The sequence below is a fragment of the Balaenoptera acutorostrata genome, chromosome 15, assembly GCF_949987535.1.
Source record: "Balaenoptera acutorostrata chromosome 15, mBalAcu1.1, whole genome shotgun sequence".
In the NCBI taxonomy this organism is placed as follows: domain Eukaryota; kingdom Metazoa; phylum Chordata; class Mammalia; order Artiodactyla; family Balaenopteridae; genus Balaenoptera; species Balaenoptera acutorostrata.
In genome coordinates, this window is record NC_080078.1 from 68,317,657 (window position 1) to 68,345,153 (window position 27,497).

The following is a 27,497-nucleotide window of genomic DNA, read 5'->3' on the forward strand; positions in this document are numbered from 1 at the left end:
TGTCACTGCTTGTCTTTGAAAACATTCATTCTTATTCAACTAATATTCAGTTCTTTCTCTTTTCTTTTTTTCTGATTATAAAAGAAGCACATCATAGGAAACGTAGAAAAATTAAGTATAAAGAAAAAAATCGTAATCTCACGACCCAGAGATAACTACTTTTAGTTTTGGTATATTTCTTTTATTTTTTTCCTCCTATTTTAAAATTAAAATAATCATAATGTCATGCTTTTTAAAACTTTACGTGATCATTTTCCCTTATTGACAAAAACTTTATAAACATTTTAAATGGCTGCTTGAATTTCTGTGGTTGGATATTCAATGATTATTTTTATTGTACTGTTTCTTTTTTCTCCCCCCCCCCACACTTTGGGCTAACTTTTAGTCTGGATTATTTCCTTCCTATAAATTTCTAAAAATTGATTCTGTATGTGTGCAGATGTCTACTTGTCTCTAAGTACCCTGCAGGTCATATGCATTTTAAGGTCTTTGCCACCAGTAGGCCTTTCTGTCTTAAGGGTTCTTGATCTTTTTCAAAGCATCTTAGGCAGTCTAGAACTTTATTGAGCTTTATAGACAGACAGAAGATATATATGTATAATATGTGTATATATATCCACAGGTTAAGGATTAATCTTCGTTTTATGAAGGAATGAACATTGAATAGTTTAATTAGACAAATAGGGCTCTATTCTAGGTTTTATCTGTTTACATTTGGAACAGCTGTGGGAAAATAGCAATTACTTCTTATTGTAGTATTGACTTGAGTGAGCATAACTTTGAGAGCAGAGTTCAGATTACAGAAATTTGAGCTCTTGTGTCTAGGTGTCTATTTGACCCAATGGGTACATGTTATTTCGAGCAAAGATCTATTTTAGTCTTTATGAATGTTCTTACTCCTGTTAAGGTGGGTCTTCTACTCCCACTTCAAGTTGTGATTTTTGAAGAAAGTAAAATTGGATTGTGGCATACTCTGCAATCTTCTAAGTTATATCTCTGACTTGTTTTTCCTTATAAAATGTAGGACTTGAAATAAGGTCAGAAAGAGTCTTTTTCCATGATTAGGGCAAAAATGTGCATGCTTATAAGAGACAACCTGAAACCTTTACAAAGTCCCTGAGGTACATACAGCATGCTTCACGTAAAGAAGTTATGGTACCAGCCAAATGTCATTATGACTCTGCCAGCCTCCTTATTTGTTCTCTTCCTTATTCAGGTTCTTCAGCATCTTTAGGAAAAAGTGTGGACCACTCTCTTACTTCTTCCAGTCATTAGGTACTTTGAGAATTTTAAGCAGAGTAACTTTGCAAATTTCAACTCAGCAAAAATTTGCCAGCAGCCTTCTAAGCATTCTTGGGGTTTGGATAGTGATTATGTATAGACACATCCCACTTTTTCTTCATGATGTCTGGTATGATGTATTTGGTGCTTTTCCGAGTCCTTTTATTTTGCCCATAGTGTTTCTGCTCCGTGGGACATAAACTCACTAGGAGTTATTCCCAGAAAGATACCGTTTGCCCCAGTTAGGATTTAGTGATGAGGACCTAAAGTGCCCATTCCAGGCTCTTTCTGACTTTCTCTACTGAGGCCAGTGGTCTTTGCAGCCTCTTGTCTTTGGTGTGGTTTTTCATTTATAAAATAACAGTTTTACCCTCACCTGGGGCAAACAGGTTCCAGTACTTGTCTAACCTAAGTTGTTAGTGTTTGCCTTTCTTTATCCCACAGGATCTTTAGGGCCAAGTTATTTTCCTTTCTGTGGAAGAAGTCTCCAGTAGGCTGGCTGAAGGGGTCCTTCTCAGCACGTGGAGCATGCTTTGCCTCTCTAATATTTTTTTTAAATCACATTCACACAAGCACACCCCTGCACCACTACCACTATCCCTTTGTAACTTCGTGTCTCTCCTTGCTGCCTCTGCTTACCCCATTGCAGCTTAGCAGGCATATCTCCATTACTGTCTTTAGAATCTTCCACCAGTAGTCTAATCTCAAAAGCCAAAAGATACTTTTCAGTCTCTGTCTCTCATCTCCTTTTCTCTTTTTGGCCCTCTCTATAGCATTTTATACTATTTAATAATTTTTATGTGTTTTCCTTCTCTGGTTTCTGTATCCCACCTTCTGCTGGTTCTAGGACTTTTGTCCTTTAATCAGCTTTTCTCCATCCTTGCCCTTTATTTTATTTTATTTTATTATTATTTTTTGTTTTGTTTTGTTTTGTTTTGTTTTTTTTAACATCTTTATTGAAGTATAATTGCCCCACAATAGTGTGTTAGCTTCTGCTTTACAACAAAGTGAATCAGCTACACACACACAATACGTTCCCATCTCTCCTCCCTCTTGCATCTCCCTCCCTCCCACCCTCCCCATCCCACCCCTCTAGGTGGTCACAAAGCACCGGGCTGATCTCCCTGTGCTATGCGGCTGCTTCCCACTAGTTATCTATTTTACATTTGGTAGTGTATATATGTCCATGACACTCTCTTACCCTGTCACATCTCACCCCACCCTCTCCCCATATCCTCAAGTCCATTCTCTAGTAGGTCTGTGTCTTTATTCCCGTCTTGCCACTAGGTTCTTCATGGCCTTTTTTTTTTTTTTTTCCCTTAGATTCCGTATATATGTGTTAGCATACTGTATTTGTTTTTCTGACTTACTTCACTCTGTATGACAGACTCTAACTCCATCCACCTCATTACAAATACCTCCATTTCATTTCTTTTTATGGCTGAGTAATATTCCATTGTATATATGTGCCACATCTTCTTTATCCATTCATCTGTCGATGGACATTTAGGTTGCTTCCATGTCCTGGCTATTGTAAATAGAGCTGCAATGAACATTTTGGTACATGACTCTTTTTGACCTATGGTTTTCTCAGGGTATATGCCCAGTAGTGGGATTGCTGGGTCGTATGGTAGTTCTATTTGTAGTTTTTTAAGGAACCTCCATACTGTTCTCCATAGTGGCTGTATCAATTTACATTCCCACCAACAGTGCAAGAGTGTTCCCTTTCCTCCACACCCTCTCCAGCATTTATTGTTTCTAGATTTTTTGATGATGGCCATTCTGACCGGTGTGAGATGATATCTCATTGTAGTTTTGATTTGCATTTCTCTAATGATTAATGATGTTGAGCATTCTTTCATGTGTCTGTAGGCCATCTGTATATCTTTGGAGAAATGTCTATTTAGATCTTCTGCCCATTTTTGGATTGGGTTGTTCGTTTTTTTGTTATTGAGCTGCATGAGCTGCTTGTAAATCTTGGAGATTAATCCTTTGTCAGTTGCTTCATTTGCAAATATTTTCTCCCATTCTGAGGGTTGTCTTTTGGTCTTGTTTATGGTTTCCTTTGCTGTGCAAAAGCTTTTAAGTTTCATTAGGTCCCATTTGTTTATTTGTGTTCTTATTTCCATTTCTCTGGGAGCTGGGTCAAAAAGAATCTTGCTGTGATGTATGTCATAGAGTGTTCTGCCTATGTTTTCCTCTAAGAGTTTGATAGTGTCTGCCCGTACACTTAGGTCTTTAATCCATTTTGAGTTTATTTTTGTGCATGGTGTCAGGGAGTGTTCTAATTTCATACTTTTACATGTTCCTGTCCAATTTTCCCAGCACCACTTATTGAAGAGGCTGTCTTTTCTCCACTGTATATGCTTGCCTCCTTTATCAAAGATAAGTTGACCATATGTGTGTGGGTTTATCTCTGGGCTTTCTATCCTGTTCCATTGATCTATATTTCTGTTTTTGTGCCAGTACCAAACTGTCTTGATTACTGAAGCTTTATAATATAGTCTGAAGTCAGGGAGCCTGATTCCCCCAGCTCCATTTTTCGTTCTGAAGATTGCTTTGGCTATTCGGGGTCTTTTGTGTTTCCATACAAATTGTGAAATTTTTTGTTCTAGTTCTGTGAAAAATGCCAGTGGTAGTTTGATAGGGATTGCATTGAATCTGTAGATTGCTTTGGGTAGTAGAGTCATTTTCACAATGTTGATTCTTCCAATCCAGGAACATGGTATATCTCTCCATCTATTTGTATCATCTTTAATTTCTTTCATCAGTGTCTTATAATTTTCTGCATACAGGTCTTTTGTCTCCTTAGGTAGGTTTATTCCTAGATATTTTATTCTTTTTGTTGCAATGGTAAATGGGAGTGTTTTCTTAATTTCACTTTCAGATTTTTCGTCATTAGTGTATAGAAATGCAAGAGATTTCTGTGCATTAATTTTGTATCCTGCTACTTTACCAAATTCATTGATTAGCTCTAGGAGTTTTCTGGTAGCATCTTTAGGATTCTCTATGTATAGTATCATGTCATCTGCAAATAGTGACAGCTTTACTTCTTCTTTTCCGATTTGGATTCCTTTTATTTCTTTGTCTTCTCTGATTGCTGTGGCTAACACTTCCAAAACTATGTTGAATAATAGTGGTGAGAGTGGGCAACCTTGTCTTGTTCCTGATCTTAGTGGAAATGGTTTCAGTTTTTCACCATTGAGGACAATGTTGGCTGTGGGTTTGTCATATATGGCCTTTATTATGTTGAGGAAAGTTCCCTCTATGCCTACTTTCTGCAGGGCTTTTATCATAAATGGGTGTTGAATTTTGTCGAAAGCTTTATCTGCATCTATTGAGATGATCATATGGTTTTTCTCCTTCAATTTGTTAATATGGTGTATCACATTGATTGATTTGCGTATATTGAAGAATCCTTGCATTCCTGGGATAAATCCCACTTGATCATGGTGTATGATCCTTTTAATGTGCTGTTGGATTCTGTTTGCTAGTATTTTGTTGAGGATTTTTGCATCTATGTTCATCAGTGATATTGGCCTGTAGTTTTCTTTCTTTGTGACATCTTTGTCTGGTTTTGGTATCAGGGTGATGGTGGCCTCGTAGAATGAGTTTGGGAGTGTTCCTCCCTCTGCAATATTTTGGAAGAGTTTGAGAAGGATAGGTGTTAGCTCTTCTCTAAATGTTTGATAGAATTCACCTGTGAAGCCATCTGGTCCTGGGCTTTTGTTTGTTGGAAGGTTTTTAATCACAGTTTCAATTTCAGTGCTTGTGATTGGTCTGTTCATATTTTCTATTTCTTCCTGGTTCAAGTCTCGGCAGTTTGTGTATTTCTAAGAATCTGTCCATTTCTTCCAGGTTGTCCATTTTATTGGCATATAGTTGCTTGTAGTAATCTCTCATGATCTTTTGTATTTCTGCAGTGTCAGTGGTTACTTCTCCTTTTTCATTTCTAATTCTATTGATCTGAGTCTTCTCCCTTTTTCTCTTGATGAGTCTGGCTAATGGTTTATCAATTTTGTTTATCTTCTCAAAGAACCAGCTTTTAGTTTCATTGATCTTTGCTATTGTTTCCTTCATTTCTTTTTCATTTATTTCTGACCTGATCTTTATAATTTCTTTCCTTCTGCTGGCTTTGGGGTTTTTTTGTTCTTCTTTCTCTAATTGCTTTAGGTGCAAGGTTAGGTTGTTTATTCGAGATGTTCCCTGTTTCTTGAGGTAGGCTTGTATTGCTATAAACTTCCCTCTTAGCACTGCTTTTGCTGCGTCCCATAGGTTTTGGGTCGTCGTGTCTCTGTTGTCATTTGTTTCTAGGTATTTTTTGATTTCCCCTTTGATTTCTTCAGTAATCACTTCGTTATTAAGTAATGTATTGTGTAGCCTCCATGTGTTTGTATTTTTTACAGATCTTTTCCTGTAATTGATATCTAGTCTCATAGCGTTGTGGTCGGAAAAGATACTTGATACGATTTCAGTTTTCTTAAATTTACCAAGGCTTGATTTGTGACCCAAGATATGATCTATCCTGGAGAATGTTCCATGAGCACTTGAGAAAAATGTGTATTCTGTTGTTTTTGGGTGGAATGTCCTATAAATATCAATTAAGTCCATATTGTTTAATGTATCATTTAAAGCTTGTGTTTCCTTATTTATTTTCATTTTGGATGATCTGTCCATTGGTGAAAGTGGGGTGTTAAAGTCCCCTACTATGATTGTGTTGCTGTCAATTTCCCCTTTTATGGCTGTTAGTATTTGCCTTATGTATTGAGGTGCTCCTGTGTTGGGTGCATAAATATTTACAATTGTTATACCTTCCTCTTGGATCGATCCCTTGATCATTATATAGTGTCCTTCTTTGTCTCTTGTAATAGTCTTTATTTTAAAGTCTATTTTGTCTGACATGAGAATTGCTACTCCAGCTTTCTTTTGATTTCCATTTGCATGGAATATCTTTTCCATCCCCTCACTTTCAGTCTGTATGTGTCTCTAGGTCTGAAGTGGGTCTCTTGTAGACAGCATATATATGGGTCTTGTTTTTGTATCCATTCAGCCAGCCTGTGTCTTTTGGTGGGAGCATTTAATCCATTTACATTCAAGGTAATTATCGATATGTATGTTCCTATTCCCATTTTCTTAAATGTATTGGGTTTGTTATTGTAGGTGTTTTCCTTCTCTTGTGTTTCTTGCCTAGAGAAGTTCCTTTAGCATTTGTTGTAAAGCTGGTTTGGTGGTGCTGAACTCTCTCAGCTTTTGCTTGTCTGTAAAGGTTTTAATTTCTCCATCGAATCTGAATGAGATCCTTGCTGGGTAGAGTAATCTTGGTTGTAGGTTTTTCTCCTTCATGACTTTAAGTATATCCTGCCACTCCCTTCTGGCTTGCAGAGTTTCTGCTGAGAGATCAGAAGTTAACCTTATGGGGATTCCCTTGTGTGTTATTTGTTTTTTTTTCCCTTGCTGCCTTTAATATGTTTTCCTTATATTTAATTTTTGACAGTTTGATTAATATGTGTCTTGGCGTGTTCCTCCTTGGGTTTATCCTGTATGGGACTCTCTGTGCTTCCAGGACTTGATTAACTATTTCCTTTCCCATATTAGGGAAGTTTTCAACTATAATCTCTTCAAAAATTTTCTCAGTCCCTTTCTTTTTCTCTTCTTCTTCTGGTACCCCTATAATTCGAATGTTGGAGCGTTTAATGTTGTCCCAGAGGTCCCTGAGACTGTCCTCAGTTCTTTTCATTCTTTTTTCTTTATCCTGCTCTGTAGTAGTTATTTCCACCATTTTATCTTCCAGGTCACTTATCCTTTCTTCTGCCTCAGTTATTCTACTATTGATCCCATCTAGAGTATTTTTAATTTCATTTATTGTGTTTTTCATCATTGCTTGGTTCCTCTTTAGTTCTTCTACATCCTTGTTAAATGTTTCTTGCATTTTGTCTATTCTATTTCCAAGATTTTGGATCATCCTTACTATCATTATTCTGAATTCTTTTTCAGGTAGACTACCTATTTCCTCTTCATTTGTTAAGTCCAGTGTGTTTTGAGCCTGCTCCTTCATCTGCTGTGTGTTTTTCTGTCGTCTCATTTTGCCTATCTTACTGTGTTTGGGGTCTCCTTTTCACAGGCTGCAGGTTCGTAGTTCCCGTTGTTTTTGGTATCTGTCCCCAGTGGCTAAGGTTGGTTCAGTGGGTTGTGTAGGCTTCCTGGTGGAGGGAACTAGTGCCTGAGTTCTGGTGGATGAGGCTGGATCTTGTCTTTCTGGTGGGCATGTCCACGTCTGGTGGTGTATTTTGGGGTGTCTGTGGCCTTATTATGATTTTAGGCAGCCTCTCTGCTAATGGATGGGGTTGTGTTCCTGTCTAGCTAGTTGTTTGGCATAGGGTGTCCAGCACTGTAGCTTGCTGGTCGTTGAGTGAAGCTGGGTCTTGATGTTGAGATGGAGATCTCTGGGAGATTTTTGCCGTTTGGTATTACGTGGAGCTGGGAGGTCTCTTGTGGACCAGTGTTCTGAAGTTGGCTCTCCCACCTCAGAGGCACGGCCCTGATGCCTGGCTGGAGCACCAAGAGCCTTTCGTCCACACGGCTTGGTGACAGGAGGCACACGGCAGGTGAGGGTGGCAGGGTCAGTGGTTTCTGAGTGCCCAGGAGCGGGTGGTGTTTGGAGGGAGCCGTCCTCGGTTAAGCAGCACGAAGAGGAGACCGAGAGCAGCGGCCTGGGTCCGCAGCGGGAGGGCTGTAAAAGCAGACGGTGCCGGCACTTTCAGGTGGGCTCCATTCCGGTGGCCTCCTGCCCCACAGCCCCTAAGTTTCTGATACTGGGAAGGAACGGTGGCCTTCCCGTCGCTGAGACCTTCCTCGCTCCTTGGTGGGCGCATGTGGGAGCCTGCTCCGCTCTCTGCCCACAGGGGGCGCAGGGGCTCCCGGCTGCTGAGAGCCTCCAGCTTCTTATTATTATTTTTAATAAATTTATTTATTTATTTATTTTTGGCTGTGTTGGGTCTTCGTTTCTGTGCGAGGGCTTTCTCTAGTTGCGGCAAGCGGGGGCCACTCTTCATCGCGGTGCGCGGGCCTCTCACTGTCATGGCCTCTCCTGTTGCGGAGCACAGGCTCCAGACGCGCAGGTTCAGTAGCTGTGGCGCACGGGCCTAGTTGCTCTGCAGCATGTGGGATCTTCCCAGACCAGTGCTCGAACCCGTGTCCCCTGCATTGGCAGGCAGATTCTCAACCACCGCGCCACCAAGGAAGCCCCCATCCTTGCCCTTTACATGTGGGTTTTCCTTTAGCTTTTTTCTTATTCCAGACCTTTTCCTTGAGTGACATAAAGTGGCTTCAGCTACCACCTTTGTGCTGATGGCTTAAATCTAAATCTTTACCTAGACCCTTCCTTGTACTTAAGACCCATTTATCTTATTTCCACAGACACTTCTTACTTAATATGGTCAAACCACACCACCTCTTCCCTTCCAACCTTTCCTTTCCTCCTCTTCCCCTCTCTTGGAGAAGAGCATTGCCGTTCATCAAAACCAGACCCTGGACCTCATCCAGTGTTTCTCCCCCTATTTTTCCCACCTCCCACACCAGTCATTTCACCCTCCTCATGTCCCAGTCTCTCCCTCAGCTCCTCTGCTGCACCTCTGCCAGACAAGCTCCCGTCGCCTGTCTTCCACATTGGAGTAGTCACCAAGCCATTGTGATCTTTGTCTCCTCAAGTTTTCTTGAATTTGTCCCCCTTCTCTTCATCTCTGTCTCCACCTCCACCACCTTAGTTCAGGCTGTCACCATGTCTCACCTGGTTGCCTGCAGTAGCCTCGTTACTGGTCCATCTGCATTTGTTCTTATGCCCTGTGATCCATTCTTTGCGTGGCACCCTGTGATGTTTTCAGCATGCAGCTCTGGGCATGTCATTCTCTGCTCAAACATTTAAATGGCTTCCCATTGCTCCTAGAATATAGGCCCAAATCCTCACATGTGGCCATCCCCCCACCCCACCCCAGGACTTGGCCCCTGCTGACCTCATCAGCCACATCTCTTGCCGTGTTCCATTGCATTTTGTCTGTGCTGGCCTTCTTTTGTCTCTGGCTTCATATGTGCTGCTCCCTCTGCCTAGAACACTCTCTCCCTCCTTTACTTCCCACTGGTTACCCTTACCTGGTTGATCCCCATTCATCGTTTATATCCCAAGTCAAACAGTATTTCCCGGAAACCCCATCTCCACCCCATAAAGCCAGGTCTCTCCCCGCTGCCACCCCCCATATATACTGTCGTAGCTCCCTATCATTTTCCTTTAGAGCACCACATAGTTTGTCATTCTGTTTAGGGATTATTTGGCGATTCTCTGACCAGATCATAAAATCCTGGCTGTATTGTCATTCTTTCATCCCCAACCCTATCCTGATGCTTGGCTCAGCATCTCACCTCAGGTGGCACATATGGTTGCAGTTCGGTTCATCTCCAGGTGCGGTCAGAGGATGTCTTCAACGGGGGCTCCTTCTGGTTGAGGACATTCCTAGGAGATCTAGGCTTTACTCCTGAGACACATTCTTTTTCTCGCTCAGCTTTTAGATTGATAGGGTTGGACTGTGGTGCCACCTAATTAAAAATTCTGTGACTTTTTTCCCCTCGTCTTGGAGGTCATGGGCCTTTTCATTTTCTCAAGCCAGCTTCTAGTAAATGTGCTAAATTTTCAGGTCATACTCAAATGGTTTGTGGGAGGAAGGACTTTGTATCCCATTAATAATTCTCTTTTTCTTCAATTCTGTACATCTTTAACATATAAATCAGGAAGATTAAATATTACTTATAAAATAATAAACATGGGAGGGGTGATTGTTCTTTTCCCCTCTCAGATCTGTTCATTGACATTGAACAGTTTTGTAGGCCTGCTTTTGAGACCAAGTGCTTGGTCTCATTCAGAACTCACCATCACCCCAGGATATAGGCATTATTTCCATTCCCATCTTAGGAGGACGCTAAGCCCAGCAAGGTAAAGTCACATGTCATACCACAGACAAGAGGTAGAGTAGGATCTGAACCTTGGATTTTATGACTCTGAGTTTTTTCTGTTCGACCACAGAGACCTCCCTCCAGTGGGAGTGTGATATAACCTCAGTCTTTTGGAGGAGCTAGGAAATGCATTTTCTTCCTTTTTTTGCTAATGGGAAGGAATTGATGTTTTTTTTATTGCTTATAGAGAGAGCTGTATCCAAATACTGTGCAGTAACCTACAGGCTAGCCTGCTTCAGGCAGACCGTATAGCACTTAAAATTATAATAAACATTGCTTAAAATTATTTTGTGTGAAAAATGTCCTTTTCCTTTCTACCCTTTGCTTCTCATTTGCCTTCTAGGAATGCTTGACTCCACCAGCATTAGGCTCAAAAGGAGAAACAGGTGAAAAGTTGGCACCTTTGATGCTTGCACAGCATCAATAACCTGGTTCTTTATTAAAATAGTCATTAAGGAAGTCAGTTTGTGGGGGCTTTATTTGCATAAAACTTGCATATTTGAAGGTTAACTTTTTTAAAAAGAACTAATTATAAATAATTCTTCCTATACATTAGTATTTTGGTTTTATCTGGTTTTGTATGAGGGATCCATTGCATAAATGGTGTAAGCATTTTTGAAGGACCCAGGTCATTTTTAAATGTCTCTTTTTAAAGCAATTTTATAGGCATCCGTTAAATTGTAAATTTTAGCCTTATGATTACGTTAAGGTTTGAAAATTTGCCCAGTCCTAAAACTGATTTTATTTTTGTTAGTTTCATTTTTATTAGTTTAGTTATGTATATACAATGACTTTTCATTCTTCTTCCCTTGCTTTTGCAATTCCCTATCAGAAGGGGGTTTTTGTTGTGATAGTAGAAGCTCCCTTAAACCTTTTGTGTAGAGGGTCCTCTGGGGAGAAGGAAATACCCTGAAAACACTTTGTGGTATGATTTCAAGTTTAAGAAGCCTGTTCCCACTTGATTCCTCCAATGGATGGTTGGATTGCTCTGGGATCGCTCTGAGAATACTCCTAATTGTAGTCATTTTGTCATTTTCCCTTCTGGGAAGTACCTTGTGTGTTCTGTTGGAAGGGGGTGGGGGTGAGGGATTTCCTCCTCTGCCCCTCTTGAGCTTTTGTGGCTGGACTAAGAATAAAACTGACAGAAGGCAGATTAAGAGGCGAAAAAGAAACAAATTTTAATCATGTGCATGGAAATCTCATAAAAATGGGACCTAAGAAGTAGCCAGAGAAGGCAGCTTTTATACTTTTTAGACAAACAATAAATTTGTGAGGAATTGACAGCACAAAAGAACTTAGGCTTTGGGTGCTTAATTAGAAAAGAATCTAAACAGAATTTAAGCTTGGGGTAGTAAATTAAAGAAGTAAAGTAACAAGGTTTGTTTATACAGGCTTCTCGGCTCTGAATTCCTTGTCTCTGACAGTAAGTGTGTCCTCCTACCTCCAGATGCAGAGAGAACCTTTCACGTGAGAGATTTATTTCTTGCTTTTCAGGGAGACAGAGGAGGGTGAGAGTCTTTTTTTTTCCTTATAGCAGCGGCTTCTTAAGCAGCTTCAATTCACAATCATCAGTATGCCATGGTGGCACATTTTGGGGCAGCCCACTCTGAGCCCCAACAATACCTTCATTACTGATTTTAGTGATGGAGCCGCGAGGCCCTGAATACTGGGATCGGAGCCACGACTAACTCTTTTCCCTGTATCTTGCATCTTACTCAGCAGCTCCAGCCCTGCTGTGACACCCCAGAATGTATCATTTTGAGATGTCTCCGCTGCCACTAAGTCATATGGAGCATGGAGCTGGGTGAGAGAGAGGTGCAAGTCAGTGATGGGTTTTCAGCGTTCCCGTGTAGATCCTTGAAGAAAAATTAAAAACAGCATTCTTATTTTCAGTCCAAAGATCTATAGGTTGTACTTTCCCTTAAAAAAAATGAATGAAAGAAAGAGAAATTAATTAACTAATTGGGGTTTAAGTAGAAGCTGTGACTTCTACGTGTAGATCCTGTGAGCCTTAGTGGCAAGAGGTGAGCCTCCTGGCAGGACGAGGGGGCTGAGTGGGCACGTTAAGTAATCTTAGGGCGAGGATCAGCTTCCCCTTTCTGCCTGGCTCTCTTTACCCTTCATACGATGAAGCCGTTCTTTGACTTTGAAGCCGTCCTCTGAACAGGGCCCTTCATAAACTTCTTCATGCATAATAACCCTTTATGATTCTTAATTGGGAGTAGCCAAGCAGTGGGTGATTTTTATATACCGTATGTCCTATAGCACAGCAGAGCAAGATAAAGGAACACATGAGTCTTGTTACTGGAAATCTTATCAAATCAAGCCCCTGCCTGTGGTGTTATTTCTAACATAATATTTCTTATGTAAATAATTCTTAGCAAGAAAAAAGTAGGTTTGGCAGTGTTTACATTTTGATCGGTATTTCTTACATGAGTTGCTAGAGGAGATGCTTCTAATTTTGTTGTTTTGAAAATGAAATTCCTGTCGAAAGGTCACTGTGATGTCGGACCCTGTCATTTCTAACCATCTTATCCCCAAGCTCATCTGCAGCGTGTCAGATTTGGCTTACTGCTCTAACCAAAAAAGGCAAAGAATGTGTCAGCCTTGCTGACTCTGTGTTCCCACAGAGTCAGCTGGATCCATAGGAAGCAGGGGGACGTTGGACACATTTTCTCCCTCTGGTTTGAAGAGTCTGTGAGGCAAGATTCCAGCGCTTTGTCAGGACCATAAATCCTCGGCATTATCTTAGAACTACGCATTGGGCCTTTACCTCCTATGTTTTAAACATTTCTTGGCAGTCAGATAAACCCAGGCAATTCCTCACAGGTGCCTGCTTTCCCCTCCACCTCCTCTCCTCAAGGATCCTGAAACAGGGCAGCCGTAGCAGCAAATCTGGTGGAACTCCTGCCTGTTTCATGGCTCCCCATGGCCTCTCTAGGGTGGCGTGGGGTTTGCTGCGGTAGGTGCCTGTAGCAGAATGGAGGGTTCAGCTCAACCCATCACCTCTGCCACCACCCCAGTATAAATTATGCATGAGCAGGGAAGGAAAAGCAACAGCTGCCTGGGTTTGCCTTGTCTTTTCTTGCTTAAGGTAGGTAGTGGAGGAAGAGGCAAGTGTCTGAAGACAAGAGTACGAAAAAGAGCCGTGTGAAGTGTGGGTGAGGTGAATTAGCTGGTAGGGAGAGAAGACTGATGAGCAGGAGCGGTGCAGCGGCGTCATCTGCTGGTGTAAATGGTACAGGGCTTGATCTCTCGAATTCCTGTACCAGGCAAGGCAAGGGGGCATGAGCCTTAGATTAAAGGCTAAGTCCTCTGTTACAAGTGTAAGGTATTTTAAACAAGGAGCATGTGACCACCTTGCCACATCATTTGTCTGAATGGTACTTGGTGATTGTGGGATGCAGCACACTTAAATGTGTCAAAAGAACTTGAATGGGTCTCATCACTTTGAAGTTGGTTTTCATGGTATCATGAAAGGAAGCCTGGATTTCTGCTGAGCACAGGAGTTGCTGAGGGCATGGTTTGGAACCTTGTAGCAGCAGAGCTTGTGGACCACAGTTGTCAGAAGGCAGGCTAGTAGGTTGAGATAAAAGATTCTTGGATTCTCCTGAGGTCTGTTTCCTTTGCCCGTCCAGAACCTAAGAGAATAACTGGAAAGGCAGCTATCAAGGGAGTGCCGTGACCGGACCGGCAGATTCTTCACGGGGACCACCGGGGAAGTCCCTGTTTTAACAGTTGTAAAAGCAGTCTTTACCTGTATTTAGATATTTAGAGTATATATCTAGTCACTCTTGCTGATACATTTTAACCTCTTGTCCCATTGGTCATTTTCTTTTAAGGCTATTTTTTAGAACAATTTTAGGTTCACAGCAAAATTAAGAGGAAGGTACAAAGATTTCCCATATACTCCCTATCCCCAGATATGTATAGTCTCCCAACTATCAACATTCTCCAGGTGTGGTACATTTGTTACTGTTGAAGAACCTACACTGACACACTATAATCACCTAAAGTCAGTAGTTTACATTAGGGTTCACATTGGTGTTGTACATTCTGTGGGTTTGGACAAATGTATAATTTATCATTACAGTATTTTCACTACCCTAAAAATCATCTCTGCTCCACCTGTTCATCCCTCCCTACTTCCCTCCAACCTTTGTCTCCATGATTTTGCCTTTTCCAAAATGTCATATAGTTGGATTCATACAGTAGTTAGCCTTTTCAGATTGGCTTCTTTCACTAAATGATATGCATTTAAGGTTTCTCCATGTCTTTTCATGGCTTGATAGCTCATTTCTTTTTAGTGCTGAATAATATGCTGTTGTTTGGATGTACCAAAGTTTATTTATCCATTCACCTACTTAAGGACATCTTGGTTGATTCCAACTTTTGGAAGTTAGGAATAAGGCTGTTATGAACATTCGCGTGCAGGTATTTGTGTGGGCATAGATATTCATCTCCTTTGGGTAAATACCAACAAGCATGATTGCTGGATCATATGGTAAGAGTATGTTTAGTTTTGTAAGAAGCCACCAAATTGTCTTCCAAAGTGGCTGTACCATTTTGCATTCCCACCAGCAATGTATTTGAGAGTTCCTCTTGCTCCACATCCTAACCAACATGTGGTGTTGTTGGTGTTCTGTGCTTTGGCTATTCTAATAGGTGTGGGGTGGTATCTCAACAGTGTTTTAATTTGCATGTCCCTGATGACATGTGATGTCTTTCACAAACATTTTCTCCCAGTCTCTGGCTTGTCTTTTCATTCTCTTGACAGTCTTTTGCAGAGTTGAAATTTTTCATTTTAATGAAGTCCAGCTTGTCAGTTCTTTCATGGATCATGCCATTGGTGTCCTATGTAAAAAGTCATCACCAAACCAAAGACCATTTAGATTTTCTTCTGTGTTATCTTCTAGGAGTTTTATAGTTTTGTGTTTTACCTTTAGGTCTCTGATTCATTTTGAGTTAATTTTTGTAAAGGATGTAAGATTTGTGTCTAGATCTGGTTTTTTGCATGTGGATGTCCAGTTGTTGAAAATACTATCTTTTCTCCACTGTATTGCCTTTGCTCCTTTGTCAAAGATCAGATGATTATATGGATCTATTTCTGGGCTCTCTATTCTGTTGCATTGATCTATTTGTTTATTCTTTTGCCAGTATTGCGTTGTCTGGATTACCACAGCTTAAAGTAAGTCTTTTTTTTTTTTTTTAAGTGATCAGTTGTTTTTTTTTAATTAATTAATTAATTTTATTTATTTATTTTTGGCTGTGTTGGGTCTTCGTTTCTATACGAGGGCTTTCTCTAGTTGGGGCGAGCGGGGGCCACTCTTCATTGCGGTGTGCGGGCCTCTCACTGTCGCGGCCTCTCTTGTTGCGGAGCACAGGCTCCAGACGCGCAGGCTCAGTAGTTGTGGCTCACGGGCCTAGTTGCTCCACGGCATGTGGGGTCTTCCCAGACCAGGGCTCGAACCCGTGTCCCCTGCATTAGCAGGCAGATTCTCAACCACTGCGCCACCAGGGAGGCCCTAAAGTAAGTCTTAGAGTCAGGTAGTTTCTAACTTTGTTCTTCTTTTTTAACATTGTGTTGGCTATTCAGAATCTTTTGCCTTGCCATATAAACTTTAGAATTAGTTTGTCTGTATCTACAGAATAACTTGCTGTGGTTTTGTTGGGATTGCCTTGGATCTGTAGATAAAGTTGGGAAGAACAGACATCCTAATAGTATTGAATATTCCTATCCATGAACATGGAATATCTCTCCATTTATTTACTTCTGTGTTCAGTCATCAGAATTTTGTAATTTTCCTCCTATAGATCTTATACATATTTTGTTAGATTTATACTTAAGTATTTCATTGTTTTGGGGCTAATGTAAAGGTATTTGGGTTTTAATTTCAAATTCCACTAGTTCATCACTGGTATATATAGGAAAGCAATTGACTTTTATATATTAACCGTGTATCTTGCAACTCTATGTTTTTTAATCCTTTTCAGTGAATCCCACTTTCATCCTTTCTCTAGTGATGCCCTCCTCCTAGGCTCATGCAACTGCTCTTAAAATAGAAATCCCTATGGAAAGAGAACGAGAAGAAATGCCCATGGCACAAGGAGGTATGGGCATGATCCATCCACTTTCATAGTGGCCTGAAGAGAGGACTTTAATATGGAACACATTTCCTTTTATTAAAATGAAGTTTCTGTGGTGATATCTAGAATATAATAGCAGCCTAAGCATGAGATACCTCTCCACTCTCCTAAACAGAAATAAATGGGATTTTTTTTTTTTAAGATTGCCTTTGAAGAGAGTTATTTGAACTTAAGGTAGTGTGGGGGTGTTATCAGATCAATCACTTTTCCTTTTTTAAAAACTATTTATTTATTTATTATTTATTTATTTAGGCTGCACCAGGTCTTAGTTGCAGCATGTGGACTTCTTAGTTGCGGCATGCATGCGGGATCTAGTTCCCTGACCAGGGATCAAACCCAGGCCCCCTGCGTTGGGAGCGCAAGAGTCTTCCCACTGGACTGCCAAGGAAGTCCCAGCCACCTTTCCTTTTGACTTCAGGTGGACTTGCTAAATTAGTCTAAGGATTACCCAAGAGTGAGGAACCTTGGATTCTGATCTCAGGGCAGCTCACTAGAGACTCAGTGATTTTCAAGCTGTTCTTGAGGAATTCCTTCAACTGAAGTGCTCTGTAGCTACCCAGACTGGATGGCTCTGAGTTGAGGTGGCTTTCATTTGTCAGCTTTGGTCAGAGGATTTGGGCAGGGAGCAAGGGGTAACTATTCAGTAACTATTTTACCTTTTTTGTATCTAGAATTCAGGAGAAGTTAAATAAATGAATCCATGTCCAGTAATAGAGAATTGGTCTTCTCTATTAATTTCCTGTGAAGTCTGTGAAACCAAAGAAGAAAACTATTTGTGAAGGGAAGGACAGAGAACCTTCACATTTTAGGTCCTCAAATTTGAAAGTAGTTTTCAGTTTCAAGAATGAAAGGTGATTACTTTATGTGGTGTGCTTGTGTGTGATATTCTCTTTTATATATTGTTAATTCATTGGGCAGCTGTGTAGACACCTACTGTTTACAGGGCACTGCTGGGCATGGTGGATGCTGGGTGAAGCATATAGGTCTGGTCCTAGCCTCCCGATGCTTACTAGTTTGATGGAGGAGTCACTATCAATAATTAACGTAAGTCATTTTTTTAGTTGTATTAAGTCTACGAAGGTAAAAAATGGGGTGCCAGGAGAGCTTACTTTCTTAACCTGTCCCTTGTCTGTTCGTTTGATGGCTTGTGTGAGCAGCTCTCATTTCAGGTGGAAGGCTGACCGCCACCAGTCATGTAGGGGTGGAGCCTCCCTGCCCATTTCCCCATTCCCCTCTTCCACTCCTTGCTTGGAATTTGTCTTTACAACTCAAAGTAAGTGTTCTTCATTTAACCTTTTTCCTGTCTTATCACTCTTCCTAGGAGTGCTTAAGCTTATGCCCTCAAACCCTTTGCCTCTCTAAGTGTGCATAGGTGTCTGGCATGAAGGAATCTGGAACTTGAAGAAAAACCTTACGGGTGGTCCAGTTCCTTCTGTTTTCAGATAAAGAAGGATGAAGGAAAGGAGGAACACGTCCACAGTCACACAGAAACTAAAAGAGCCAGAACTAAACCCAGGGCTTTGCGTCTCAGCCCTGTGCTTTCTGTTACCTTCCTGCAGGAGACGCTTTAGTCACCAAGGGCCCAGCCTCAGGAACCTCCTTATCCTTGCAGAAACACCAGGGAGGGTGACACAATTAGAGGGAAAAAGTCAAGCCCCAAAGGGGTTGTAAACCACAGATCTCACATGGCCCAGAGTTGTTACTCCATACAGATTTACCAAGAAGACCTTTTAGCTGGGAGCTGAGGAAAGAAAATAGTATGTTCAGTTCCTGTCATCAGGGGAGTCATATTTTAGGGAAACAGAGAAGTCTTGTATGTATGGAGAGAGTACCTAAGAGCAGTCTGTTAGGGGCGCAGTGCACAGGAAAGCCAGTGGAGATGGGGACCAATGTCTTGGATAAGGAGGAAAGATTTTTCTAGAGCAGTGGGACTCAGCAAGTAGGCGAAGGAGTGGAGTCAGGACTTTGCCAGGACCAGGAGAAGAAAGAGATCCCTTCAGGCTTGAGGGGAATCCTGAACAAACGGCCTGTGCAAGCTCTGGCATGTGCATGGGGGGTTGGGAAGTTGTAAGAAACATTTGGGCAGGAGCTAATTTTAGAAGATCTTGCTGCTGGGAGCAGTCATGGAGATAGTGCCATGCCATGCTTCCCTTTCTCAGAGGAGTGACTTGAAAGCTGGACTTCTGGAAGATGTCTGTTCAGGGGAGTCTACTAGAAGGCGTCAGCTGGGCCTTGCTGCAGTTCTCAGGTGTGGAACAAGGAAGTCCTGGACACAGGCGGTGGCGGTGGGAATTTTGAGCTTCTGTAGTCCTTGTCTACGAAGATAATAACTCTGGGTTAATCTAAGTTTAACACACAAAATATAGCTTTATAGTGGTTTTCCTAGCCATGTCTAGGTAGAGTTTTCAAAATGATTGTAAAGCTTAGGGTTTATTTTATTTTATAAAGTATTCTGAAATAGATAAGAACCAAAGACACTGCAAATACAAAACATCACTTTTTACTTCCAAATCTCAAGTGCTTAGTTGAATACCATTTCATTCACTGTTGCCACTATTGAACTCTTGAGCTTTCCTTTTTTTATTTAAAGTTTTGCCTTTTGAGAGTTTGAATGAATGTTTAGCTGAATGGGGGAGGGGCTTTCTGGTGAGGAGCACACAGAGCAAGAAGGTGAGAGTACCTGTATCTGCTCTTTAAACCTGGCCATCAGCACACACAGACTTAACTGCACTGTGTTCTCTTTGTCTCCTTAGGAATATAAACAGAAGCTTGCTCGGGTAACCCAGGTCCGCAAGGAACTCAAGTCCCATATTCAGAGCTTGCCAGACCTCTCGTTGCTGCCCAACGTCACAGGGGGCTTGGCCCCCCTGCCCTCTGCTGGTGACCTGTTTTCAACTGACTAAGGCAGGTGTCATGCCCCAGACTACCATCTGTACCAGCAGAAAGAAGAGGGCAAGTCATGGTTGGAAATAACCTAGTAGCCCCTGGTTCTATCCCTCTTTCTGCTCGGCCCCCCCAGCCTCAAGAAAGAACCGCAGGGTCTGATTCTCCTCTCCAGCCTCTCCTGTTGAGCACAATTGAGGACAGTGGCGAATGGAATCCAGTTTAGATTTATATTTGGAAAGAATACAAACTCACTTCATGTTTCCATGCCCCTGTTGGTTTTCCGTTCTTAGCTCTCTCTTTACACCCAAGAAGTTACGAAAATCATGTGTAGAAGAATCTTGTCTCTCACGACAGCATTGTGTCGTGAAAGCAGCTTCTCTTTTCTGAGTTGGGCTTGTTCAAGTCCACTTGAACTTCCACTGAGGGACTCACTTCTGGAGTCGTTGGCTTTCCTGGCTGCCATCCACCCCAGAGATTGGAGGCCCAACTGGTGAGCAGCTTTGCCATAAAGAGTTTGCCAAATCTCGGATCCTCCCTTACTGTGACTTATAGCAATGCGTAGTCAAAGGTTGGGTGCATTTGTGAGCAGACTAGAGGATCTAGCAATAAGATTCAAAGCTGATCTGGGACATCAAGTCATAGGTCAGAGAACGACTAACAGGGATCACAAGCATGAATTAAAAATAAGTTATTTGCTTTAGGTTCCTGTCCAACAACCTTCCCAGGCTGCACTTATCAAGGGTGCCACCCATGGTCAGAGAGCACGTTCCTAGAAACATGATCTTTGCCCCAGTTGGTTGTGAAGGCGGTTGTTAGAAGTGGCACTGTGGGCCCCCAAAGCTGAAGGCATTCTGGGAGTCCGGGCTCTGCGTGGGTGTTGCTTTGACCCTTTCTTTTGGGGAGTCGGGCACACACTAACATTTAATTCACTGCGTGGGCACATGTCCACAGCATGGTGACTAAACTTGAAAATCTCCCCTGCAAATATGACACTCTGTGCATGCTTGTCTGTCCTTTAGTTCACACCACTGCACGTGTCCTTGTGCCCCTAGGAGGAGTACTTTGTGTCAGATGTTACTGAATAGCTCATCTCGGAAAGGGGGAAAGTGAGGGATATTAATTGGGGGTCTTAATTCCATTATCATGCCAGCTGACATTATGACTATATAATGTAGTTAGAGAGGATTATTACCTTGCTTTTAGTAAAGGTTAGGCCTGCTGACTAAGTCATTCTAATTTGGCAGGCTTATTTTTGACATTGGAAAGGGCAGAAAACAATTTGCCCCAATAGTGTAATAGGAATTATAGCCCAGAGGCTGAAATCCAAAAGCTATAAAAAGGATTTGTGGAGGGGGCTTCAGAATCTCCATTATTTTGAGTTGCTCTTTTCAGGATTACCAAAAAGCCAATTACGTGTAATTTTACATGTTCAGCGTGTTAGAACATAACGTCTGTTTTTAAAAGTGTAATAGGCTTCCCTTCAAGAAGCTCTCTTGCCTGCCATGAAGTGAAAATGATAAAAAGTCATAGCAGGTATGCAGTTTAACTCTGTGTAGAACCTAGTAGCATTTAAGCTATTTTTCAGATTGAGTACAGTCTGTGTGTTGTTTGCATATTGACACTGCCTGTTGTCCTGTCATTACTAAATTAATGAGTCTATATATAAAGTTTTTCTCCCAGAGGCCACAGGGCAGTAAATGACTTTTACTAAAATTGCAAAATAAATTCCAGTCTTTGCTGTTTCTATATATAAGCCCCCTCCCCGCGTGGTGTGCTGCTTCAGCCCTGCAGAGGAGCTTGGTTCTGAACAGACCCATCTTGCACAGACTCTGTGCTTTCTTTCACCAGGGAAGCAAAGTCTTACCAGCCACAAACCAGCCAAAAAGGTGTAGTGGATATCTGCTCTCATCAGCTAGGTGAAAATGTTACAACATAATGGATTTTGCCCACTGCTCTGTTTTATCTGATTGAGTCTTTGACTAGAAATTGGTGCATAATCATTACAGCAAGAGCAAGAAATGAAACTGTAGCAATTATGTAAATGAATGGGTTGGCTTCTTAACACCTGTTACTAGTGGACTTCCTGTAAGGAAGTTAGTTCTGTTTTTTTGTTTTTCAACAAAATGTGCTTTTGTTTTTTAACTCTTAATTCTCCCACATCCTCCCCAGGAGTGCTTTTTACTTCATTTGTTTAATTTAAATGAACCTTTCTCCTTGTATGTGTGAGGTGATCTGGCAGGGCGGGGTGGGTGGGTGGGTTTTGTTCTGTGTTCTCCTATACTTAGGGCATCCGTCGGCCTCCAGGACCTTTACTTTAGGTCTTCTTCCTCAGAAAGTCTTCAATCTTCCTTTGTTTTTTGTTCTGTTTTTTTTCTTAAAGAGTATTTTTAAAGCTTAAATTTGTATATTAATTTAGGACTTTATTTAGAAGTATAGGCTGCCATTGGCGGTAGCAGTATATTCTGAAATGTCTCATAGATATATATTTTTGAATAAAGATGGTGTTGTTGAATGACATTGTGTAATGTTTCTTTTCCCTCCCCTGTTAGGGAACACCCAAAGCTTTGTTTGTAATCAGTGGGTAATTAGTAATCATCAATAGAGATTGTGCTGTCTCTGCAGAGTCTTGTCTCTTAGGAGTTTTTGTGACTGTTTAGTAGCCCATAAATACTCAGCACTTAGATAGTATTTTTTTGGTTCTTTCCAGGGGGTTAATTAGCTTTAATTAGCCAATTCACACAGTACACAGGAGAGGTACCTTCATAGTTTTATCTTCATTGTACAGAAGTGGGATTGATGGAGAGAGGTTAAATGACTCTTTCCCTAGTACCACATGGTCTCCGACAGATTAAAACTTGGAAGTTCTTTGATTTCAGCACTTCTGTTCGTACCACTAGGCCTCCTAAGAGAGATTTGATTTTGGCAGTACAGTGAAAACCACTCTGAACAGTAAAATAAACATGTGAGATAATTGCAAACCCAAGTGGTATGTCTTTTAAAAACATTTCTTGTGGGTTTCTTTTCACTTTTAAATTCAGTGAGAGCATATTGACTATTATTGGTTAAAACTCAAAATAACAAAAAATGGTTTGCAATACTTTTCCTTTGAAGCAATTGATGTTTAGAAGGATGATTTTAACCTTTCTTACTGGGTGAGGGCAGCATTTACCAAAAGAAGTACAGTTACCAGTTTATCCCGTTTATCTCACAACGCAAAAAAACTGCCGTAGCCCTGGTCCTTCAAGGCTAAATGCAGCCCAAGATGAAGATCAGATTTGGAAAGTTGAGACTATGCATTAACCAAGTTCTGTCTTAAAATATAAAGGTTGAATGTAATATGTGAATCTCAGGAGACAAGATCTTCTGTGTCCCCAGGTTTCATGGCCTAGTTAATGTCTTCACTCCTGCCTATAAATAGTAAGTCCATAATTCCTCTGGTTTAATTAGCACTTCAGGCTACAAAATGTGACTCTGAGGTCCTCAGAGCTGAGGATGGAACTAACTACCCAAGAGTTCATGAATCTGTCAAAATGCTTAACCTCTGTGATTAGAGCCATTAACAGTGTGACCTTCCTAGGCAAGGTGCTTTCCTCTCTGGGCCTCAGTTTTCTTATCTTTGAAGTGTGTTGGACTAAATTGTTTCTGGACACCCGCCAGCCCTAAAGCATATGATTGTTGTCTTGCAGGAGAAGAATGCAGGACTGAAGTCTGAGAATGCTGGATGGCATTTGCTGGGTTCTCAATAGTATTTGATAGATAGAGTAATCATATCATCATTGTGCTGTATACGCTTATTTTTTTAAAAGTTTACATGAAATCCTGGAGACTGTGAGGATCAGAACACGAGACAGTGCCAAGACTAGGAAGATGAGAGTAAACACAGTAGCTCACTGTCTGGGGACAGACAGTCTGCGTTTGGTTTATTTGAGATCTTTAAGAAAAAGCCACCCTCCAACCTGGTTTGCTGTCTTGCTTTCTCTTAAGATCATTCATCTAGCTAAACTCATTTCTCATCGCCACCTCTGTGGGATTTTCCATTTAAAAATCATTTTTCCACTCTGAGGCACAGATTCAATTAAGAATCCTTTATTCTCCTGTACAGTATATTAGGATTCGCACAGCTTTATCTAGTGTTGAAAGCCCAGTTTGTTCAGTTTTTTAAGACTCTGAGACAGTTATTTTACATTAAGAATTCACTTCTACCCCTGGTTTGATAAATCTTAAAATTAGCAGTATGCATTAGAATTTACCTAATACTTTTTACAAATAAGAGGCAGCTGTAGCAAATGATAACCCCCATCTCCTGATCTCCTCTCACTGTGATGACCTTGGGCAAGTCCCTCAGCCTTTCAGGACCTCAGCTGCTGCTTAAAGGAAATGAGTGAGGTTGACTAACCTATGAAGTCCTTTCCAGATCTAAAGTTCTGTGACTAGGCTTTCAGAATATTTCTTCCTATTGAGAATCTTATTAATAATACCTCACTCTGTAGATTTTTAAATGACAGTTATCTGTATGGACTCATGAAATCGATAAGGTAGTTATAAGCATACCTATTAATCACTTTAAATGAGATGTTTGTAAAAAGGACCTAGTACCATGTCTGGGACAAAGTAGGGGCTCAATAGTAGCTGTTACTATATTCAAATGATTGTAGTTATTTAAATGCACATGTAACAAGAGATTAAAATAGATGTTTTTTGCAAGGCAGCAATAGATACCACATAAGTATACCATATGCTGTATTTATAATGGAGATGGTCGAAAACCTGTAGCCATCTTAAACTCCCTCACCCACATCAAGGATATAAAAGAAGAGCTAAGAGTTGAAGAAGGAGAATTTTTGGTGGGGATTTCTTTGAAGAGAGCCATTTGTGTGTTTGGAGTCTCCTCAGCAAGAGTAATGGGTGCCAGTTGCCCCTCACCTCAAGGCTAGGGAAAAGGGCCTCACTGGAGCTTAATGTGCATCCCCTGTAGGGCGACAATCTGATAAACTATACAGACCCCGGCCTGGAAAAATCTAAAGGATGAGATACCAGTGGCTGGCTGGATGCTTTGATGATGGAGCAAAGGAGAGGTGGCAGAGGTGGGTGCAGCCTCCACTCCCAGAGCTTGTTGGGCCGGGGATGTGTCTCTGCTCTGCCTCTTGAGGACCAGATGTGGGCTGCGTGCAAGAGAACTGGCACGTGGTCATCTCAGAGCCTGAGCAAGAGGCAAGGGTTTCCTCCAGGAGATGAACTTCCAACTCGTGGTGCTGATGAAGGATCAAAAAGCAGAGTCATGGGGGAAGTTGTCACCCCTGAGGGCTCCCTGGGGCATGAAGATGGCATGACAGGGAGAGAAGAGAGGACGGATGAGCCACCCTGAGGAGCGTTGGAGGAGCCCACATGAGAAAGACAGTTAAACTCTTGCCAAGTCAGTGCCCAGTCACCACAAAGCCTCAACTAAGGATGTTTTCTTGCTTTGCCTTCATTTCCTTACTCCCACGGCCCTACCCCTGGAGGGTCAGAAACCTTAATACACAAAGAAGGCCTCACTTCCCTGATGCTGGCTTCTGGCCTGCAGCAGGCCCAGAGAAGGCCTCAACTTCAAATGATAAGCCATTTTGATTTTAGTGGAATTGGACGTTTAAATTTCTGAACTGAGACTGTTTTGCATCTTAAGTGTGACTACAGGATGATATGATGATGATGTAAGATTGACTAGAGAAGTTGTAGAGGCCTGATTTTCTTCTAGAACTAAGGGATACGCTAGTCCCACAAGTTGGATTTCAGGAGACGGTAGGAGACAAAAAGTTGCTTTGTGATTGTAATTCCACAAGCCTACTTGTTTATCGCAATGGTTACACATATTTATTTTATGACCTTTAATTCTTTTAATTTTTAAATTTTATTTATTTTATTTTTGGCTGCTTTGGGTCTTTGTTGCTGCACGTGGGCTTTCTCTAGTTGCAGCGAGCGGGCGCTACTCTTCGTTGCAGTGCTCAGGCTTCTCATTGCGATGGCTTCTCTTTTTGTGGAGCACGGGCTCTAGGCGCGCAGGCTTCCATAGTTGTGGCACACGGGCTCAGTAGTTGTGGCTCGCAGGGTCTAGAGCACAGGCTCAGTAGTTGTGGCGCACAGGCCTAGTTGCTCCGCGGCATGTGGGATCTTCCCAGACCAGGGCTCGAACCCATGTCCCCTGCATTGGCTGGCGGATTCCTAACCACTGCACCACCAGGAAAGCCCAACCTTTAATTCTTTTTTTTTTTTTTTTATAAATTTATTTATTTATTCATTCATTCATTCATTTTTGGCTGCGTTGGGTCTTTGTTACTGTGTGCAGGTTTTCTCTAGTTGCAGCGAGCGGGGGCTACTCTTTGTTGCTGTGCATGGGCTTGTCATTGCAGTGGCTTCTCGTTGTGGAGCATGGGCTCTAGGTGCGCGGGCTTCAGTAGTTGTGGTACGTGGGCTCAGTAGTTGTGGTTCGCGGGCTCTAGAGCACAGCCTCAGTAGTTGTGTCGCACGCACATAGTTGCTCCACGGCATGTGGGATCTTCCCGGACCAGGGCTCGAACCCGTGACCCCTGCATTGGCAGGCGGATTCTCAACCACTGCACCACCAGGGAAGCCCCCAACCTTTAATTCTTGATTCATTGTTTTATTTTTGTTAACTTAAAAAGTTCCATTTCCACATCTTCAATTTGTTTCTTAATAAATAAGTTCAAGAATTATCCTTCTCTGTGTATTTGAACACTTTTTTAAATTGTAGTAAAATACGCAATATAAATTAACCATTTTAGCCATTTAAAAAGTGTATGATTGAGGGAGATGCAAGAGGGAAGAGAAATGGGAACATATTGTATATGTATAACTGATTCACTTTGTTATAAAGCAGAAGCTAACACACCATTGTAAGGCAATTATACTTCAATAAAGATGTTTAAAAAAAAAAGTGTATGATTCATTGGTATTTAATACATTCACGATGTTGTGCAACCGTCACAACCTAGTTTTAGAATATCTTCATCCCCATTCCTTTCAAAAGGAAACCCCATAGTCCTTAAGCAGTCACTCCTACTCCCAACCCCCTGGCAACCACTAATTTGCTTTTTGTCTTTATGAAATTGCCTATTCTCGATATTTAATATAAATGGAATTTTACAACATGTGATCTTTGCGTCTGGCTTTGTCCATTCACCACAGTGTTTTCAACATTCATTCATGTTATAGCATTTATCAGAATTTTATTTTTTTAATGGTTGAACAGTATTCCATTGTATGGCTATCCATCAATATTTATCAGTCAGTTTATGGACATTTGAGTTTTTTTATCTTCTATTGTCAATAGTGTTGCTATGAATATTCTTGTACAAATTTTTGTTTGAACACCTGTTTTCAGTTCTTTTAGATACATACCTTGGAGTGGAAATCCTGGGTCATATGATAACTCTGTGTTTAACTAATTGAGGAACCACCAAATGATTTTCCACAATGGCTGCACCATTTACATTTCCATCAGCAATGGATGAGGGTTCCAATTTCTCCACATCCTTATCCTTGCTGTGTTAGGGTTTTCCAGAGAAATAGAATCAATAGGATATTGATATATGTAGGTAGGTAGGTAGGTAGGTAGATAGATAGATAGGGATTTATTTTAAGGAATTTGCTCACACAGTTGTGGAGGCTTAGTAAGTCCAAAATCTGCAGGGTAGGCCAGCACCTGGAGACCCAAGAAAGAGGTGCAGTTTGAGTCCAAAGACAGTCTGCTGGCATAATTCCTTCTTGCTCAAGGGGAGATGTCAGTCTTTGTTTTATTAAGACCTTTGATGGGTTACCCACATTGTGGAAGGTAATCTGATTTTCTCAAAAGTCCATCCATTTAAATGTTAATCTCATCCTAAAAACACCACACCAAATATATGGGCACCGTGGCCCAGCCACATAAAATTAACCATCACATTTGCCAACACTTGTTATTTTCCATTTCTAAAATTATAGCTGTGTTGGTGTCCTAGGGCTCCATAAGAAAGTACCACAAACTGGGTAGCTTAAAACAGCAAATTCATTGTCTCACAGTTCTGGAGGCTAGAAATCCAAAATCAAGGTGTTCACAGGGCCATGCTCCCTCCAAGTCACTACGGGAGGATCCTTCCTTGCCTGCTCCAGTTTCTGGTAGCCCCAGGCATTCCTTGGCTTGTGGTAGC

General features: G+C 41.4%; 1 protein-coding gene across 5 annotated transcripts in view; it reads left to right on the forward strand.

Annotated features, from left to right (window-relative positions):
• The window catches only part of RPRD1B (regulation of nuclear pre-mRNA domain containing 1B), a 61,801-nt gene extending 39,972 nt beyond the window's left edge, over nt 1–21,829 (forward strand). Inside the window, exons 7-8 of one of the 5 annotated variants that reach the window (XR_009005328.1) lie at nt 16,303–17,701; nt 18,588–18,676. Coding sequence is in view for 3 of the 5 variants with exons in the window: in XM_007193139.3 (XP_007193201.1) it covers nt 19,182–19,331 (150 nt within the window). In the remaining 2 variants the exon portion in view is untranslated. Of the gene's footprint in view, nt 1–16,302; nt 18,677–19,181 lie in introns of those variants that run through there. The other 4 variants (XR_452056.2, XM_057528569.1, XM_007193141.3 and 1 more) reach the window with 4 other exon arrangements.
• The last annotated feature ends 5,668 nt before the right edge of the window (nt 21,830–27,497 follow it).